Source organism: Tachyglossus aculeatus, chromosome 14 (genome assembly GCF_015852505.1).
Source record: "Tachyglossus aculeatus isolate mTacAcu1 chromosome 14, mTacAcu1.pri, whole genome shotgun sequence".
Lineage (NCBI taxonomy): Eukaryota > Metazoa > Chordata > Mammalia > Monotremata > Tachyglossidae > Tachyglossus > Tachyglossus aculeatus.
In genome coordinates, this window is record NC_052079.1 from 29,824,429 (window position 1) to 29,844,261 (window position 19,833).

Below are 19,833 nucleotides of genomic sequence, written 5' to 3' on the forward strand. Positions count from 1 at the left end.
CGTTAAGTGCTTACTATGTACGAGGCACTGTACTAAACACTGGGGTAGATACAAGCAAATCCATTTGGACATAATCCCTGTCCCATGTGGAGCTCACAGTCTTAATCCCCATGTTACAGATGAGGTAACTCAGGCACAGAGAAGTAATGTGACATGGCCAAGGTCGCACAGCAGACAAGTAATGGAGTCAGGATTAGAACCCATGACCTTCTGACTTCCAAACCGTGCTCTATCCACTATGCCATGCTGCTTTTACATCACTAAGAAAAAATGAAAGATAGTTCTCTAGACTATGCTTGGGGCAAGGAACCTTTTTGTTACATTGTTATGGTGTGCTCTCCCAAGTGCTTCATACAGTGCTCTGCACACAGTAAGCGCTCAATGAATACCTCTGATTCACTCTGAAGAAATAAGAGCAAGTTTTTTTGCATATGTAAGATGGTGTTTTTTAAATAACTCAACTGTTTTACCTTGGGTGAAGAACCCCCTATTTCCTGGGTAGGTATTCATTATTTACTGAAAACTCTGTTCACAAATTATACCAACTGGCAAATGACAAATAATGCATGACTGTGGAAAAAGAATGATTTTCTGACCATTTTCCATCCCAGTCAAAGAGTTCCCTTTCTAAGCCATGCATCCTTCAAGCTCTGTCAGGCTGTAAGTAAAACCTTGGTGACTGATTATCTTGTCACTAGGCAGATGGCCTTCACTAACAAAGACTGTGCACATGTACAAAGCAGCCTTCGTGTCATCAGAGTGAGAAAACATGATTTCACCATGGGAGGTTTACCACAACTGCTCTTTTATCACCAGGAAAATAATCCAGAATCATTTTTGTCTGAGTTATAAGCTTAAAAACATTCAGATGAAGATCATTTCCTCTGAAAATGAGCACACTTTGCTTTAAAGCCAATTTCTCCCTTATTCAATTTACTTGATCTCATCTATCTTCCTCCCAATATTGGTTCTTTTTTGTTTGTTTATTTGTTTCTTAGGATATTCATTAAGTGCTTACTATGTGCCAGGCACTGTACTATAAGCACTGGAGTAGGTATAAACTAATTAATTTGAACACAGTCCATGTCCCACCTGGGTCTCACAGTCTTAATCACCATTTTACAGATGAGGTAACTGAGGCACAGAGAAGTTAAGTGTCTTGTACAAGGTAACACAGCAGACAAGTGGTGGAGCCAAAATTAGAACCCAGGTCCTTCTGACTCCCAGTTCTGTGTTCTACCCCACCAGGCCATACTGCTTTCATTAGGCCTCATTGCTTTCCAGCATTTATTGCCTTAACCCAGGATACAACCTTCCAATGAGATCATGACTCCAGTTAAAGAATCTATATATTGTTTGATTTCTTTCTTTATGCAACAGCCTGGTTAATTTTGATGTCTCAGTAAAGCGCTACAGGTAAGTAAATCCCTTACTTCCCTCCTTCCTCCCTGGACTGAGATTGAGAAAATCAGTTCATCAATCAATCATATTTTTTGAGCACATACTGCATGCAGAGCACTGTACTAAGCATTTGGGAGAGTACAATATAAGAGAGTTGGTAAGACACCTTCCAGGTCTACAGCCCAGAGAAAAAAACAAATTAACTTGAGGAAGCTCAGGTACATCAGGTTCTTGAGACATTGAAGAGTTTCCTGCCCAGAAAACCAAAGAAGTTATTGAATTGAGGAGGTGAATGAATTTAGAAATGGTTGAGGCAGAGATCTATAGTTAATTGAATTCATTAAGCAGAATTGTTGTCCAACAATGGACTAATTGATTGGACTGCACGAGGAACTCATCAAGGTTTTACAGTCCAATGCATTATTACAAGATATTACAAGAGTTGAAGTTAAGGTCATTCTTCCGCCAGCTAAAATTAGGAGATCTTGCATCCCTTTTCAAGAATATAGATGATTAAAACCACATCTCCTCCAAGAGGCTTTCCTGGACTAAGCCCTTATTTCCTCTTCTCCCATTACCTTCTGCACTGTCCTTGTACTTGGATTTGCACCCTTTATTCACCCCTCCCTCAGCCTCACAGCACTTATGTACATACCTGTAATTTATTCACTTATATTACTGTCTGTCTCCTCCTCTAGACTGTAAGATCATTGTGAACAGGAAATATGTCTACCAACTCTCTTATACCATACTCTCCCAAGCGCTCAGTGCAGTGCTTTGCACATAGTAAGTGCTCAATAAAGATGATTAATTTTGTTTTTCATTCCTGAGGAAGACACAAATAGAGAGAGACATCCAAACGGGACAGAGTTGTTCAGACTTAGTTCAGCTATTACAGGGAGTCTTCGGGATGCAACCCAATTTAAGGAAATTCTTCATGTAAGTTGAAAATCCACTATTACACTCAGATGAGCAAAACGTCTACTTCTGTAGCCAATCAGTCAGTATGGTATTTATTGAGCACCTGCTATGCGCAGAGCTTTGTAGAGTACAATTGAATTCATAGTCTAGCAGCCAGTCATTTATTGAGCACTTACTGTGTGCCGAGCACTGTACAAAGCACCTGGGAGAATACAGTGCAACAATAAACATACACATTCCCTGCCCACAGTGAGCTTACAGTCTAGAGGGGGAGACAGAGAATAATATAAATAAATTACAGATATGTACATAAGTGGTGTGGGGCTGGGAGGGGTGATGAACAAAGGAAGTAAGTCAGAAAAGAGGGAAGGAGAGCTTAGTCATGAAAGGTTTCTTAGAGGAGATGTGCCTTCAAAAAGACTTTGAATAATGGTAGAGCATAGTCCCTACCCTCAATAGGTTTCCATTCTATTGAGGGAGACAAAGATTAAAACAAATAATAGATAGGAGGAAGAAGAAAAAGGAAGAGGAGATATGTACATGAGTTAGTGCCAAAGTAAGAAGATATGCACAAGAGTCCTACGGAAAGTTGTATTTAAGTTTTTGGATGGTTCAGAAATGCCCTACACTCAATAGTGGGGATTCAAACATGTGAGATTAGAAATTAATCAGGGATGGCTTCTTGGAGGAGATGTGATTTTAGCCTCCTGCTAAGAGTTATGATCATGTCCCACCTAATTCCTTCAAAATTGTGTTATCATGCATTGAATATCTTTCATAAATATTTGACATTAACTTAGTGATATTTGTCATTACAACATATAGCACATAAAGGAATTCAATATTGCCTTTCTAGAGGTTCTGGAAAGGATCCTCATTTATAGCATGTAAGTCTAGAGGAAAACACACTCCACAGAATAACCACTCAAGATACAATCTCATTTTCTACATTCAGTTGTACATTGGTGTATGCCTTTTCTGATGTTTACTGCCAATATGCTCAGTAGTTTGGGGGGAAAAAAAATCTTATGGTGAATTGATTAGTTCCAGTAAGAATTTGCATTACTTATGGAGGCACATTCAAAAATATATTGATTTTTTTCTTTTTTTAAAAATGAAATGTCAAGGATGCAGTATTACTATTGGATAGTATAAGAACGTTTTCCATTAAGCAACATGTACATAATTACTAAGTGGGTAGGAAGGATCAATTATCCAGTGTCACTTAGGACTTATCTAGGAAAGCTCCCTCAACAAGGTTGATTTTTTTTTTCCAGTGTTGCATTGCACTCAAGAAATTGCGTGGTTTAGTGGAAGGACTACAGACCTGGGGGTCAGAGAACCTCCCGGCTCTGCCACTTGCCTGCAATGTGACTTTAGGCAATTCAGTTAACTTATCTGTGCCTCAGTTTTCTTATCTGTATAATGGGGATTAAATACCTGTTCTGTCTCCTATTTAGACTGTGAACCCCACGTGGGAGAGGGATTGTGTCTGACCTGATTATTGTATATTTAATCCACAACTAAGTAGAGTGCATGGCACAAAAATCATCACTTTTAAAATACTAATATTATTATTACTATAATTTATTAAAACTATGTAGATTGGTAAGGAGAAGGAGGGAGAGTATTCCAGGCTGGATTCTTCCTTAGGTGACAGTTAGAAATGAGAGACTCTTATGCAAGGGAGAGTAAGCAGGTTAGTTTAACTGAATTGGAAATAATGAGGAGAGTACTGCAAGGTACGAGAGCAGACACTTCAATCAGTGGTATGTATTGAGGGATTACTGGACTAAGCACTTTACTAAGCACTTGAAGAGAACAAAATCACTTTTCTAAAAAAAATTCAGTCCATATTTCCCCACTCCTCAAAAATATCCACATTAAACAAAAGGATCTTACCATCTAGACTGTGACCCCGTTGTTGGGTAGGGACCATCTCTATATGTTGCTGACTTGTACTTCCCAAGCGCTTAGTACAGTGCTCTGCACACAGTAAGCACTCAATAAATATGATTGAATGAATGAATGAAGCACTCAGTCAGCTCTCCCACTCTTACCTCACCAATCTTATTTCCTACTACAACCCAGTCCGCATATTTCACTTCTCTAATGCCAGCCTAATCACTGAACTTCAACTTCCTCTGTCTGCCACTGACCTCTTGCCCATGTTGCATTATGACTTGGCACTCCCTCTCCCTTCCACTAGACTGTAAGCTCATTGTAGGCAGCTAATGTGTCTATCAGCTCTGTTGCATTGAACTTTCTCAAGCATTTAGTACAGTGCTCTGCAACACAGTAAGTTCTCAATAAATTCCACTGATGATATGCAACCAACCACCCCCTCCCCACTTTCAAAGCCTTATTAAAATCACATCTCCTCCAAGAAGCCTTCCCTGACTAAGCCCTCATTTCCCCTACTCTCTCCCTTCTGTGTTGCTCATGTACTTGTATTTGTGCAGAACTTCTGCAATTGAATTTAATACTTGTCTCCCCCTCTGGACTATAAACTCCTTATGGGCAAGGAATGTGTCTACCAATTTGGTTGTTTTTTGATCTCCCAATGCCAGGACCCATCTGTTGTTTTTGATATAAGGTTTCCATTCATGATCCTGATCATTCAAAAAATATAACAAGCAAAAACGTATCTTGGAAGAAATAACATTCCTACTACCTTTCTCCCAGCATTTTTAGAGAACATATCAATGAACTAAGAAATAGAGGCTCAGGGAAATCATTGGTCTCCAGCTTGTTGAAATCCCAGAAACTTAGTTGCAGAACCAGAGAAACTGAGATTTCACTTTTAATCTTTGACACTGACCTGCACATAAACTCTCTACAAAAACTCTTTCTTTAAGAAATGACCTGTCCAGAAGTCACAATTGATTAAAATGTATTTGAACTGCTGGCAATTTCATTATCATTAATTTTAACTTATTAAACCTATAACTCCCACACATCTCTTAGCTTGCCCTCCTGAATGTAATCGCAATTTATCATTTTAAAATGACAGTGATTTTTTTCTTCTCCCATTTGCTGTGTATCTGAGCAAACACTGACTAATTACTTTGCAGTCAATAGAATATCAATCAATTCACTAAAAAGCCCAGTAATAAAATTTCTGAGTGACTATTAGTCAGTATTAGTCTTTGTCATTTGGGCTGGCGGGGGGTGAAAAAATACATATTGTAGTTTATTTAACAACAGAAGAAAAAAGGGTCACCATTGATTCAGAAAAATACACATTTCCAAAAGTATTCACAAATGTCATTACATATCCTACATATCACTAGTTTATAAATGGTGAGAATTATAACTGTAAATTGGCTCATTTTATTAATCAGCTATTAGTAAGGTAATTCTGTATCTCAATTATGATGTCATTATGTACCTTTTATCATTTTAGTCATGGATCTTCTGAAAAGTATTCCTTTGACCCTGCCAATATTGTGCCAAAATTAATTAAGGCAAATGAGTACTTAAAATTAATTGCATCCTCTTACCTACTTTTTTATTACTAGCTGGGGCTTTTAAGAAGGCATTTTGCAATATCTTCAAGTATGAAATGATTCCAATTTGGGAATTCCTCTAAACTGTTCATACTTTCTAACAACTATAAAAAAAAACAACTAAATTTCTCCCAATGTCACCCTTTAGTTATGCAACCTGACTTGCACAAGACTATACCCCAAGATAAACTGAGGTTCCTGTCTACTGGGCTGAAGTGGGATGGGAGAATCTGAAGTGGCAACAGTAAACGTTCTCAACTTTGGAGCATTGGTATGGCTGTTTCTGCAGTGATTGTTGGTCAGAGATAGTAGAGAGTCTAAAAATGGTTCCCTTAGTTATGAACTTCAACAGCTCTTTTCGTATTGAATATTGTCCTTGTATTCTTGAGTAGTCATCGCTTAATCATTTGAATCTTTCCACATGTGTCTGTCACTATCCTCCCTGTCTCCTATTTAGACCAGATCTAATTTATCCCCTTTTATATTTTTTAATGGCATTTATTAAGTGATTTCTATGTTCCAGGCATTGTACTGAGCACTGGAGTAGATACAAGATAATCGGGTTGGACACAGTCCATGTTCCACGTGGGGCTCTTAATCCCCATTTTAAAGATGAGGTAACTGAGACCCAGAAAAATCGAGTGATATGCCCGAGGTGAGACAACAAGTGAGTGGCAGAGTAGGCATTAGAACCCAGTACTTAGCACAGTGCCTTAGGCAAAATAGGTGCTCAATAAATCCCAATGGAGTTTCCTGTCGGGAGTAATGGATGAGCCATACCAGGACTGCAGGGTCAAGAACTTGAGTGGAGGAACTAATTATTGTGATAATGGTTTGCACAGAGCCAAACCCACCCTCTCATATCTGCAAGTCATGTTCCCTCTGGGTCACTAAGTACAAAAAGACAGAACATTGTGATATGCCAACAGAGGTTTTTAACATGCAGGACCAATCCATGGCATGTCATTGCCTACACTGTGACATAGTGACATACAGTCTCAGCCCAGCAGATGGTTGCCTTGGTGGCCACTGCAATCCTTGCTACCACATTAGCCAGACATTTTTCCAATTTCTGATGAGCCTGTCCATCTTTTGGGATGCTCAAAGATGTTTTGTAGTTTGAAAAGTTCACCACTGATGGCATAGCCCAAACAAGCAGAGCCAGACTAGAACTCAGCCTTCCTAATTTCCAGAGAAATCCTCTTTTCACTGGGCAAACAGAGCTGCTGTTTGAAGAATGAATGAATGAATGAATGAATGCATTGTATTATTTTATAATCAATAGATTGAGAGATATATCATTTTATGAAATACCTAAGATTTTGTCTCGAGCAACCTACTTCATCCAGGCAAAATTCAGAGCGTGAGCTTGTTTTTCTCTCAGTTCTTGTAGAAGCTGAGCCATCCATATAAGCCACGCTCGCCAGTGCTTAGTACAGTGCCTGGCATATAGAAAGTGCTTAACAAGTATCATTTTTAAAAAAAGTGGAGAGGGGGTAGAGAAGGAAAAGGGTTGGGAGTGAGAGTAGTGTTAGAAAACTTCTCAGGTAAACCTCTCTGTGTTGACATGATCTAGCAGATCTCTTTCAAAAAATAAACTGCAGCCTCACTTTTCAAATAATTTCATGTAAAGTTAAATATGGACATGGCATAGGGAGTCACCAACATAGCCTCCCTCAAATTAAATCCCTTAAATGTCACCATCTGATTAACATTCAGCTTTTAGGGATTGTGTATATCTTATTTGGGTTTCATTTCCAAATTTAGCAGACTAAATCACTCAACATCCGTCCAAGGGCTAAAAATGGCATTTAGTTGTAGTCAAGATATTTCACTGTTTATAGCTTATGGGCAGAAAATATGTCTTCTACTTGGGTGACATATGGCTTATAATAGTGACTAAAATCTTAGTGTCATACCTCTCAGATAGCAGTACAAAACTCATTCTGCAGTACTTTTTTGAGGAATTGACTAAAATCTTAGTGTCATACCTCCCTAATAGCAGTATAAAACTCATTCTGTGGTACTTTTTTGAGGGATTGGCTAAAATCGTACTGCCATACCTCTCAGATAGCAGTACAAAACTCATTCTGTGGTACTTTTTTGAGGGATTGACTAAAATCTTAGTGCCATACCTCTCAGATAGCAGTACAAAACTAATTCTGTACTACTCTTTTGAGGGATTGACTAAAGTCTTAGTGCCATACTTCTTGAATAGCAATACAAAACTCATTCTGTGTTACTTTTTTGAGGGACTGACTAAAATATACCTCTCAGACAGCAGTATAAAACTCATTCTGTGGTATTTTTTTGAGGGATTTACTAAAATCTTAGTGCCATACCTCTCGATAGCAGTACAAAACTGATTCTGTGGTACTTTTTTGAGGGATTGACTAAAATCTTAGTGCCATACTTCTCGAATAGCAATACAAAACTCATTCTGTGGTACTTTTTTGAGGGATTGACTAAAATATACTTCTCAGATAGCAGTATAAAACTCATTCTGTGGTACTTTTTTGAGGGGTTGACTAAAATCTTAGAGCCGTACCTCTCAGATAGCAGTACAAAACTTATTAGGTGGTACGTTTTTGGAGGATTGACTAAAACCTTAGTGCCATACCTCTCGGATAGCAGTACAAAACTCATCCTGTGGTACTTTTTTGAGGGATTGACTAAAATCTTAGTGTCATACCTCTCGAATAGCAGTACAAAACTCACTCTGCAGTACTTTTTTGAGGGATTCCAGCTTGTGTACTGGTACTTCTCCAGATGCTTGTAATTTCTCCAGTAGTTCAATTGCTCTTGCGACATCTGAGTGTATTAAAAAAAAGGAAAGAAAAAAAAACTTTGAGAAAGAGAACAACATAAATTATAGCTAAAAGGTAAAAAATCCACCATTCCAGCTTTAACAGAGTGAAGATAAAAAGGAAGATGTAAAATCAGATTTTGCTACCTGGAATATCTAGTTTCCTCAGGCTTAAAATCTGGGAAGAATAGTGCTCAATTACAAATTAAAGTTACTTAAAATGTATATTATACTTTATAGTCATCTTCAATAGCATTTGGTGAATACCCTAATCAATGCAGAAAAATTACATTAAGGTATGAGGAGACATTGCTGAAGTAAAAAAAAAGATACATATCCTAAGAGCATAATAAAATGAGGTATGCAGTAATGGTCCTACCAGCTTTGACAGAAGAAATGGAAAATGCTGGGAAGATCAATGACAAAGGTATTTCTCCTTGATAACAAATCTCAGGCTTAAGGATGATATCCCTAATTTTGTAACCCAAATTCCTGTTATGAAGCACTTATCCATGAACATATCTACCCTTTTTGTGGATTTACTCCTTTCTTTTGGTGATGATTCCGTATATAATGTGAAAAGCTTTTCCATAGCCTGGATTGTCTGACAGGGTCTCTCACATGCCCCAGGATTCTGATGATGCCATGCATAGCTCTGTGTGATGACATCATTACAGCACCACCAGCCAGAGTGTTGGCAGAGATGAATAGAAGCTTTGGGCAGATGGTTTGCCACACGTGATCACCCAGAGATCTGGATCAGTATGACCTTTTGTCTGTGATGTGGGGAAGTGGGAAGATTCCTTCCCGACACTATTACTGAATGGAATCTTCAGACATGCCCCTCTTCCCCTTCCCCCTCCTCACTTAGCTCCATTGCTTTGGTCTCCCGAAAGCAAAGTCAGCTTCGGGGAGAGAGTGGGAAAGGAAGATGGTTGGCAGGGAGTCCCCCTTTCATTCATTCAATCATTTGATTGTATTTATTGAGCACTTACTGTGTGCACAGCACTGTACTAAGTGCTTGAGAGAGTACAAAACCACAATAAACAGACACATTCCCTGTCCACAAGGAGCTTATAGTCTAGAATGGGGGAGAAGACATTAAAATAAGTAAATAAATTACAGATATGGACATAAGTGCTGTGGGGCTGAGAAGGGGGAAGAACTAAGGGAGTGAGTCAGGGCAAAGCAGAAGGGAGTGGGAGAAGAGAAAAGGGGGGCTTAGTCAGGGAATTCCTCTTGGAGGAAATGTGCCTTCAATAAGGCTTTGAAGAAGGGGAGAGTAGTTTGTCGGATTTGAGGTGGCGGGTGGGGGGGGGTGGGGGGGCGGTGTTCCAGGCCACAGGCAGGATGTTGGAGAGGGGTCGGCGGTGTGATAGGTGACGTGATCACACACACCAGAAATTTCTGCAAATTAGAATCATATACCTCTACTTCGCAGAGATTTCTGATTCTCCTTTTGACCTAATTTCCAAACTGCCTCATGACACCAAACTGGCTTTCTCCATCTCTAATCTAGTCTAGTCACAAACCAAAACTCCGGGACATCCAGGCTCTGCTTATTCTCCCTATTTCCTGCAATGCCAAGGATAGAGTCCCCTTTAAGAGCCAAACACAACCTCTTGGACTGCCTTGAGGAATTTCAAGGAATCATCAACATCACACTCCAACCTGCAGCTCTCTTTGTAACTTTTAGAGGGCCACAATTTTAGGGGTTTGGCCAATGGGAAACCAAGACCTTCAGAGCTGAAGTCCTGCTAGCCTCTGAGCTCATTTGACTATGACTCTAGTCTGTTGGATGTTACAGGCTGAAAGAACAAACGTGAGTAAGAGGCCAGAGTCACTGTGGTCATGGAGCAGATCTACCAACTCTGATGTATTGTAGTCTCCCAAGCACTTATTTCAGTGCTCTGTACTCAGTAAGTACTCAATAAACACCATTGATTGATTGAGGGTGCGGTTTGGTTAAAGATATAGCTTGGGAGTAAAGAAGAGAGTAGGCTAAGAACAGTCAGTGGAGATAGCTGAGCTGTAAGATGGGGCGTGTTAGGGATGAGTCTAAAAGACTGAGGAATTTTCACTTGAGCAACCACTGGAGGAATTTGAAGAGGGGGAAAATATACGCCAAGGCATTGCTTCATGAAAATCTATGCAGCAGCATGCAGTATGGGCTGAACTGGAGAGAAGGTGGAGGCAGGAAGACCAATCAATCAATGGTATTTATTGAGCACTTACATTGTGCAGAGCACTATACCAAGCCCTCAAAGAGTACAATACACCAGAAAAGAGGTTGACACAATAGTGTAGATGTGATGTGAGAAGAATTTGGACCAAGGAGGAAATCGCTTTAAAAATGAATTTAATATGCTCTGTTAAGCGATAAAAAGAGAAATTCAGTATTGTGAGTTTAATGTGCTCTGTTAAGCAGTAAGAAGAAGCATCCAATATAATAACTGGAGGAATACTTGAACGACTTTTTTTCAAGCCACGATTCACACAACCTTTCCAGTCCTACCAACTTTCTAATCTACCAGATTTTAACATCTCTCACTTCTATAATCATATGGAATATTGGCTATATATGGCATTTTCATTCATGCAAGATGTTTAGGGACAGTCACAGAACATAGATCTCTGTGATAGGAAATTTAAACATCTCTTTTTGGTTTGAGGAATATTTATTTTAGGCTTCTTTCAAGAACCTGCTGAAAACTCAATAACACTGTATTCTGCCAGGGATTTAAGATGTCGAATACAATAAGTTGTTTATTTTTTGGCCTTGGGAGTAGGCAATTTTCCCGAGACTGAAAGAACTTTGATTTAAAAAAAACTCACAAAGAACATAATTTCACATATTGTTCCTGACACCAACAGCAAATTCAGGAGAACTGGGAGTTTTCCTTTGTAGCTATCAGGAAATCCCAAGTCTGTTCTCTACTATGCTCAGGAAATCAGTAATAATGGACTTTTATCAAGTTCTGTCTCACAAAGACCTTGCATTGAGAAATCATATGAATGTAGCATTTCATGCTCCAAAATTCATCCAATAAATCAAATGGATGAATGTTTTTATCCAAACTGACATCTTGATGTATTAGTTTGCTGTCTCTACTTAATAGTGTGCTTCCTCTTTTACCTTATCACACTATTACAGCTTGCTATTCAATTTCTTAGTCACTTTAGGGATTTTTTTTTTTGTGAAGTTGTGTTAGAAGCAATCTTTGACTTTAGGACTAGGGGCCAAAGTGAAACCTGGTAACTGAAGAAATTGTTCATTTTGAGTACTGTCTATTCTTTTGTGGACATGCAAAGAATGACTCTATGATTTAAAAAATGAACTAAACCTCAAAACAAAATTGGTGAATTTATAACATGTTCCTTCACTAGTAATAAATTACTTATGTATTCGTATTCATATCTGTCTCCCCCTCGAGATTGTAAACTCATTATGGGCAAAGAACATGTCTACAAATTCTCTTGTATTGTACTCTCTCAAGCACTTGGTAGAGTGCTCTGATCATGGCAAATGCTCAAAAAATGTGATCTACTGATTGATTGCTAGTGCTGCTTTCTCCAAGTTTCTTGTAGAAAGCAGTTGACTGACACCAGAACAAAAGGAAAACACTTGTTATGGGGACAATCCAAATTATCTGTTGAGTACTCCTGTGTGCAGGGCACTTTACTAAGTGCTTAAAAGCACTTAAAGAGCAATTGAATAATAAGCATTGATGTAACCGTACTTTCTACACCAACATGTAAAATAGGAACATTTAATAGGAAGCCCATTCTAAAGGAGTTTTTTTGCTGTTTTGAATTATATGACATAAGTAATCTACAGTCATGATGATCTAATTAATTGAGTCTCACAGACTGAAGGCAAAGACAGGGTGTTTTTTGCCTCCATTTTTGTACCTCTAATAGAAGATAATTTCCATATGTGTGGGGAACATTTCTCATACTGCTCTGCAGATTGTAAGCTCCTACAGAGTCAAGAATGTCTCTATCAACTCTATTATAGTGTACTCTCCCAAATTTTTGGTATAGTATAGTTAATCAATAAATACTTTTGATTAAGTGATTGATTGTACTTCCCAGTTCATTGCAACATTAGATGCTCAATAACTCCATTGGTATTACTACTACTAGAGTGCAATTTTTATGAATCAATTGAATAGATTATAGTATAGAAAATCCTTTATCTAAGACCTCCAAGCGACCACAGAGAACATTTACTACTCTCTGAAATTACATCCTCTTTCATGTTTTACAAGTCGGACTTGACTTTCCAACATGGGGCTTGTAAAATATGAATAATGTTACCCCACCCTCTCTGTTCTCACAGCTTTCCTCTTCTCCCCATTCCACCCACAACCTCCTCTGATCAATGTCATTCCTGCCACAATGCATGGGAAGAAAATGGAAGTCATATACCAACCTACCTAGTCCGATGCTATAATCTGACAATATATCTGAAGAAAATGGAGGTCAGGTATGAGCCTACTTTCAGGAAACCCTGAAAACCATTCAAGATTTCCCTGTAGCACCACAGAACTTAATAAATCACCAAATTTTTCTGTCAGCTCAAATAGCACAGGGAAGGAGAGCCCCTTCCCTGAAGTAGCCTGTGGTTGACAATGATTCCCCTTTGACCTGATGTCAAGTAAACACTTAACAAATACCATAAAAAACAAACAAACAAAAGAGACCCTGAAAAACTATTTAAATCTATCTCTGTGTTTTTGTATCTTGACTTTGCAGGTTTAGGGTTTTATCCTGAGAAAAATGTTCTCCCATACACTGGAAAAGCATAGTTGGGCAACCTGACTAGTAGAGGGACATACCCAGGGAAATTTCCAAAAAATACTTTGCAATCTCCTGAATAATTATTACCCCTCTTTGGCTCATTATATTGGTTCTTCCCTGGTGTCAGCTGAAGAAAACATCTCACCTTGGCTGAGGGAGCAGTATATCTTGATCCAAGACAGATTAGCACTCTCTCTTGTCATATTTTTAAAAATCCTTTATTTTTTAATGTGAGTTTTGATAATTGAATGAAAATATAGATGCCTACGAAACTAATATGTCTCAGTGATTTTTCTGATAGAGCAAAATTTGAAATGATTGTTGTCTGGGCCTAATAATAATGATGGCATTTATTAAGTGCTTATGTCCCAAGCACTGCACTAAGTTGTGGGGTAGATACAAGATAACCAGGTCAGACACAAACCCTGTCCCCCATGAGTTTGACAGTCTGTGTAGGGGAGAGAACTGGTATTTAATCTCCATTTTACAGATGAGGAAAATGAGGCTCAGATCATTTAAGTGATTTGCCCAAAGTACACAGCAGGCAAGTGACAGAGCTGGAATTAGAACCCAGGACCAGTGACTCCCAAGCCCAAACTCATGCCATTAGGCTATGAAGCTTCACACTGCTGATGCTCAAAGTATAAGTGAGAGTTACCTTTAGTCAACAATAAATACCTCTATTAAAACATTAAAAATCTTTTTTTTCCATGACCGCCCCCTCCCCCCCACACCACAGTAGGTGTGCTTTTAACAGATTTTTTTTTTTCCTTCTGGGGGAGGAGGAGAGGATATTATTTTGAACCTTGCCATCTCCTTTAATATGAACTAAGGTCAAATTGCAACTATTTAATTAATTGATTCTGGTAAACAAAATGGCATTTTCTCAAAAGACATTTTCAAAGGATAGTATCTTAGTCTTTGTTAAACAATGAAACAGAACAAGGCAAATGTTGCTGAGACTCTGATGAGTGATATCAGCATTCTTTAGCAGCCTCAATTCACCCCCATTAGTAGGAAAATTAAGGGGCCCATCAAATGCAGCATGGCTCAGTGGAAAGAGCCCGGGCTTTGGAGTCGAAGGTCATGGGTTCAAATCCCACTCTGCCACTTGTCAGCTGTGTGACTTTGGGCAAGTCACTTCACTTATCTGGGCCTCAGTTACCTTATCTGTAAAATGGGGATTAAGACTGTGAGCCCCCCGTGGGACAACCTGATCACCTTGTAACCTCCCCAGCGCTTAGAACAGTGCTTTGCACATAGTAAGCGCTTAATAAATGCCATCATTATTATTATTATTATTAAATGCATTGTTTTACTGTTGGTAGAGAGTATTCCAGTATTACTGTACGCCATTATAGATTTATTTATAAACATTTTTTAAAATAGTGCAACATATAAAAAATAATAAAAATGCAATTGCTTAGAAATGGTAAATACTAAACTACTTATTTGCATATCAGAAAGGACAAAATAATTAGTAAGTTAGCAAAACCATGGACATAGATATAGTTCTTCAAAGTAGAGATAAAGCTGGATTACAAAATAGGATTTTTTTTCCTTCACCTTTATCTTCATTCCAGAGACAAATACAGAATTAATAAATACAGTAAGAAAAAGAGGTCTACTTTCAATAGGTTTTACAAATACTAGAACCACACATTTGCTATGTGTAAATGCTGTCAGCCTACGGCCCAAAGTGGAAAATGCATGAAGCAGTGGCTTCTGCATAATTTAAGAAATGACAAAGGTTTAGAGTGATCCCTCATGAACCTATTTTGGGAAGTCTAGGATACTCAATGGATTTCACACTGGGGATAGCCTTCAAAAAACATGGTCCCTTGCAGTTAATATCTGCTAAATGCCAGATGACTGTTTCTTGCATTTCAGGGTTTTTTTTTCCCCTCCTACTGTACCTCGCTGACATCCTACTACAAGCCATCCCACATACTTTGCTCTTCTAATGCCAAAGTACTCATTGTATCTTGATCTCATCTATCTCACCCCCAACATCTCCGGCCCACGTCTTCCCTCTGGCCTGAAACTTTCTCCCATTTCACAAAGACTGTGAGCCCCATACAGGACAGGGACTGTCTCCAACCTGGTAACCTAGTATCTACCCTGGCACTTTAGAATAGTGCTTGGAACATAGTAAGTGCTTAGCAAGTACCACAATTATCATCATTAATTATTATATACCACAGACCGCCACTCTCTCCACCTTCAAAGCCTTATGAAAATCACATTTCCTCTAGGAGATCTTCCCAACCAACTGAACCCTCATTTCTGCTATTCCCTCTCCCTTCTGGGTCACCTAAACACTGGGATTTGTATCCTTTAAGCACTTGATATTCATCCTACCCACAGCCACACAGCACTTATATACATAGCCATAATGTAGTTTAATGGCTGTCCCTCCCTCTAGACTCTTTGCAGGCAGGGATCGTGCCAAACAATTCTATTGTACTGTACTCCCCCAAGTGCTTAGCTCAGTGCTCTACACCAGTAAGTTTAATAAATAATACACTCAATAAATACCATTGATTGATTTAATAAATCAGTCCTGAAATGTAACTCTTTCAGTAATTGGGTACTGCTTATAAAAATAAGCGCTTAATGCAGGATTTTGCACACAGTAAGCACTCAATAAATATGCTTGAATGAATGAATGAATGAAAATGTAACTCAGTAATTGGTTATTGCTCATGAAGTATAATGAATTACTTTTTAAGTTTAATTTCTTTTTGCTTGTCCTAAGCAGTGTAGCAGAACTTCATCGTTACTCATCTAAGGTCTATAAGTTCTATCAAAAACATAGTATATCAATCAATGCGAGCAAATACAAAGATCTTTTGAGAGGAAGAAATAAGGTCATAATGGAACAATTTCAGCCCACCAGAAGACCATTTAGATTAAATTCATTTTTGAAATGTAATGAAATGTCACCAACTAGGATTGTGAATGTAAAGAGAAGTAGAAAATTCAGCAATTGATATTGCCTTTGATCAATATCAAAACCAACCTGGATGTACAGAGTTTAGGGTTTGCTTTGTGGAGTTTTCTTGGCTGAATTATAATTGCTACCAATTCTTCCCTGGTCTGCCCAGTATAAAGTGAGGTAAAAGAAATAAAATCATCCAGTCAATTTTAACTGTATAGTTGGAAGACCTATCTGACAATTCAGGACAAAATGAGATCTAATTTATCTTATGAATTTGGCCTATGCTATCAGGACAAGTTGCCAATTCTTTACTTCTTTTTGGACATCCTAGAGGAGTTTTTAGAATTCATCCACAAGAGCCAAGTAGGTTGAGCTTTCTTGTGTTTGCTTTTAAAGTTTTTTGTTGTTGTTTTTGTAGTTACTTCAATAGAAAATTCCTTGGGTGCCTCTGTATTCATTCATTCAATCATATTTATTGAGTGCTTACTGTGTGCAGAGCACTATACTAAGCGCTTGGGAAGTACAAGTTGGCAACATATAGAGATGGTCCCTACCCAACAGCGGGCTCACAGTCTGGAAGGGGGAGACAGACAACAAAACAAAACATATTAACAAAATAAAATAAATAGAATAAATATGTAAAAATAAAATAAATAAATAGAGTAATAAATACGTACAAACATATATACATATATACAGGTGCTGTGGGGAGGGGAAGGAGGTAAGGTGGGGGGAAAGGGGAGGGGGAGGAGGAGGAGAGGAAGGAGGGGGCTTAGTCTGGGAAGGCCTCCTGGAGGAGGTGAGCTCTCAGTAGGGCTTTGAAGGGAGGAAGAGAGCTAGCTTGGTGGAAGTGCGGAGGAGGGCATTCCAGGCCAGGGGGATGACTTGGGCTGGGGGTCGACGGCAGGACAGGCGAGAACGAGGCACAGTGAGGAGATTAGCAGCGGAGGAGCGGAGGGTGTGGGCTGGACTGTAGAAGGAGAGAAGGGAGGTGAGGTAGGAGGGGGTGAGGTGATGGACAGCCTTGAAGCCTAGCGGGAGGAGTTTTTGCCTGATGTATAGGTTGACTGGTAGCCACTGGAGATTTTTGAGGAGGGGAGTAACATGGCCAGAGCGTTTCTGCACAAAGATGATCTGGGCAGCGGCATGAAGTATGGGTTGAAGTGGGGAGAGACAGGAGGATGGGAGATCAGAGAGGAGGCTGATGCAGTAATCCAGTTGGGATAGGATGAGCGATTGAACGAGCAGGGTAGCAGTTTGGATGGAGAGGAAAGGGCGAATCTTGGCAGTGTTGTGGAGGTGAGACCGGCAGGTTTTGGTGACGGATTTAATGTGAGGGGTGAACAAGAGAGCGGAGTCCAGGATGACACCAAGGTTGCGGGCTTGTGAGATGGGAAGGATGGAAGTGCCGTCAACAGTGATGGGAAAGTCAGGGAGAGGGCAGGGTTTGGGAGGGAAATAAGGAGTTCAGTCTTGGACATGTTGAGTTTTAGATGGCGGGCAGACATCCAGATGGAGATATCCTGTACTGAATTGTACTGAATTGTAAAATCCTGATGGAATAATTGTACTTTGGATTGTAAAGTTCTCAACGAATATTAATCCATAGACTAACAATGGTTTTTTTGATGAATTAATCAATACTATTTACTGAGACCCTACTGCAAACAGAGCACTGTACTAAGTGCTTGGGAGAGTACAATATAATTAGTAGACATGATCCCTAAACTCAATAATTTTACAATCTAATGGGAAGGACAGTCACTACAACAACTTATAAATAGGAGGAAAAAAGAAATTCAATACGTTTGTGAGTTAATGTATAAGTAATGGGGTGGGAACATAAGTGGCCATACATATTTATACTGTGAAATCCATGTGGGACAAGTACTGTGTCTAAACTCATTAACTCGCATCTACCCCAGTACTCGACACATAGTAAGCACTTAACAAATACCACGACTGTTATTATTATGAGTACTCTTGTTGTTGTTATTCTCTTGTACAAGAAGTTCTTATGAGTGCAGATGTGCTGATGTGGCAGTTGAGAAATTTCACAAGAAGTGATTAGAAGCATATCAGAGAAAGCTTCCTGGAGGAGACGTGATTTCAGAAGGGCTTTGAAGAAGGGGAGAGCTGTGACTGTCATAAATGAAGCAGAAGGTCGTTCCAGGCAGGGGTTAGGATGTAATCAATTAATCAGATGTATTTATTGAACACTGTATGCAGAGAACTATACTAAGTGCTTGGGAGAGTACAATATTCCAGAGTTGGTAGGTATGTTCCCTCTCCACAAGTGGCTTACAGTCTAGAGGGGGAGACAGACATTAAAATAAACCAAGTGCTGTGGGCTGAGCATGGAGGTGAATAAAGAGTACAAATCCAAGTGCAAGAGCAAAACAAAAGGGAGAGGGAGTAGGGGAAGTGAGGGCTTAGTCAGGGAAGCCTCTTGGAGGAGATGTGATATAAATAAGGATTTTAAGGGAGGGAGAGGGAAGGTCTGAAGGATATGAAGGGGGAGGGAGTTCCAGGTCAAGGGGTAGGATGTGGGCGAGGGGTTGGTGGCCAGGTAGATGAGATTGAGGAACAGTGAGAAGGTTGGCATTAGAGGAGTGAAGTGAGCATGCAGGGCTGTAGTAGAAAATCAGCAAGGTAAAGATAGGAGGGGCAAGGTGACTGATTGCTTTAAAACCAATGGTAAGGAGTTTCTGTTTAATGTGGAGGCAGATCGGCAACCACTGAAGGCTCTGGAGGAGTGGAGAAATATAAGCAAGAGATCAGTGACAGAAGACGAGCATTAGACACACTGAGTAAAATGAGGGGCAGTGGAGAAGAACGTGAGTAATTAGGAGGGAGAGATCACATTGACAGCCTTAAAATAGTAGTAGCAGAACTTACTAAGCACCCATTTGGTGGCATGCACTGTATGAGAAAGTTGGGAAGTACAGAACAAAGAAGTCACGTATTCCCTGCCCACAAAGATCCTAAAACTTGATGTAGAAAGAAATGAAGAAACACTGCAGGTTTTTTAGAAGCGATGATTAGAAACAAATTAGGCAACTGAGCGAATTATGGATCAGAAATGGGGGAGATTGGAGGGGGGAAGACAACAGTGAGGAAGCTGATGCAATAATCGAACCGGGATAGGACAAGTGTTTGAGCCAGAGAGGTGGCCTTCTGGATGGAGAGGAATGATAGAGCCTGGAAACGTAGTGGAGGGAAAACAAAAAATCTGACATGATTTAGTGGCAGATTGATTATGTGGGTTGAAAAAGTCAAGGATAGTGCCATGGTTGCGGGCTTCAGAATCTATACTATTGAAAGAAAGTGGAAAATTGAGATAGGGTCAATGCGCCTTCTGTAGTCATCTACATCTGGCCGCAGAATCCAGAATTCTCATCCACCAACAAATGTGTTACCCTTCTTTCCAATTAAGTAACATTTTTCTTAAA

The 19,833-nt window shown here is 39.4% G+C and overlaps 1 protein-coding gene across 2 annotated transcripts in view; it reads right to left on the reverse strand.

Moving 5' to 3' along the window:
- The window catches only part of LIN7A (lin-7 homolog A, crumbs cell polarity complex component), a 72,395-nt gene that overhangs the window by 50,248 nt on the left and 2,314 nt on the right, over nt 1-19,833 (reverse strand). The window contains exon 2 of one of the 2 annotated variants that reach the window (XM_038756496.1): nt 8,550-8,642. In XM_038756496.1, the coding sequence (XP_038612424.1) occupies nt 8,550-8,642 (93 nt within the window). Of the gene's footprint in view, nt 1-8,523; nt 8,643-19,833 lie in introns of both variants that reach the window. The other variant, XM_038756494.1, reaches the window with a different exon arrangement.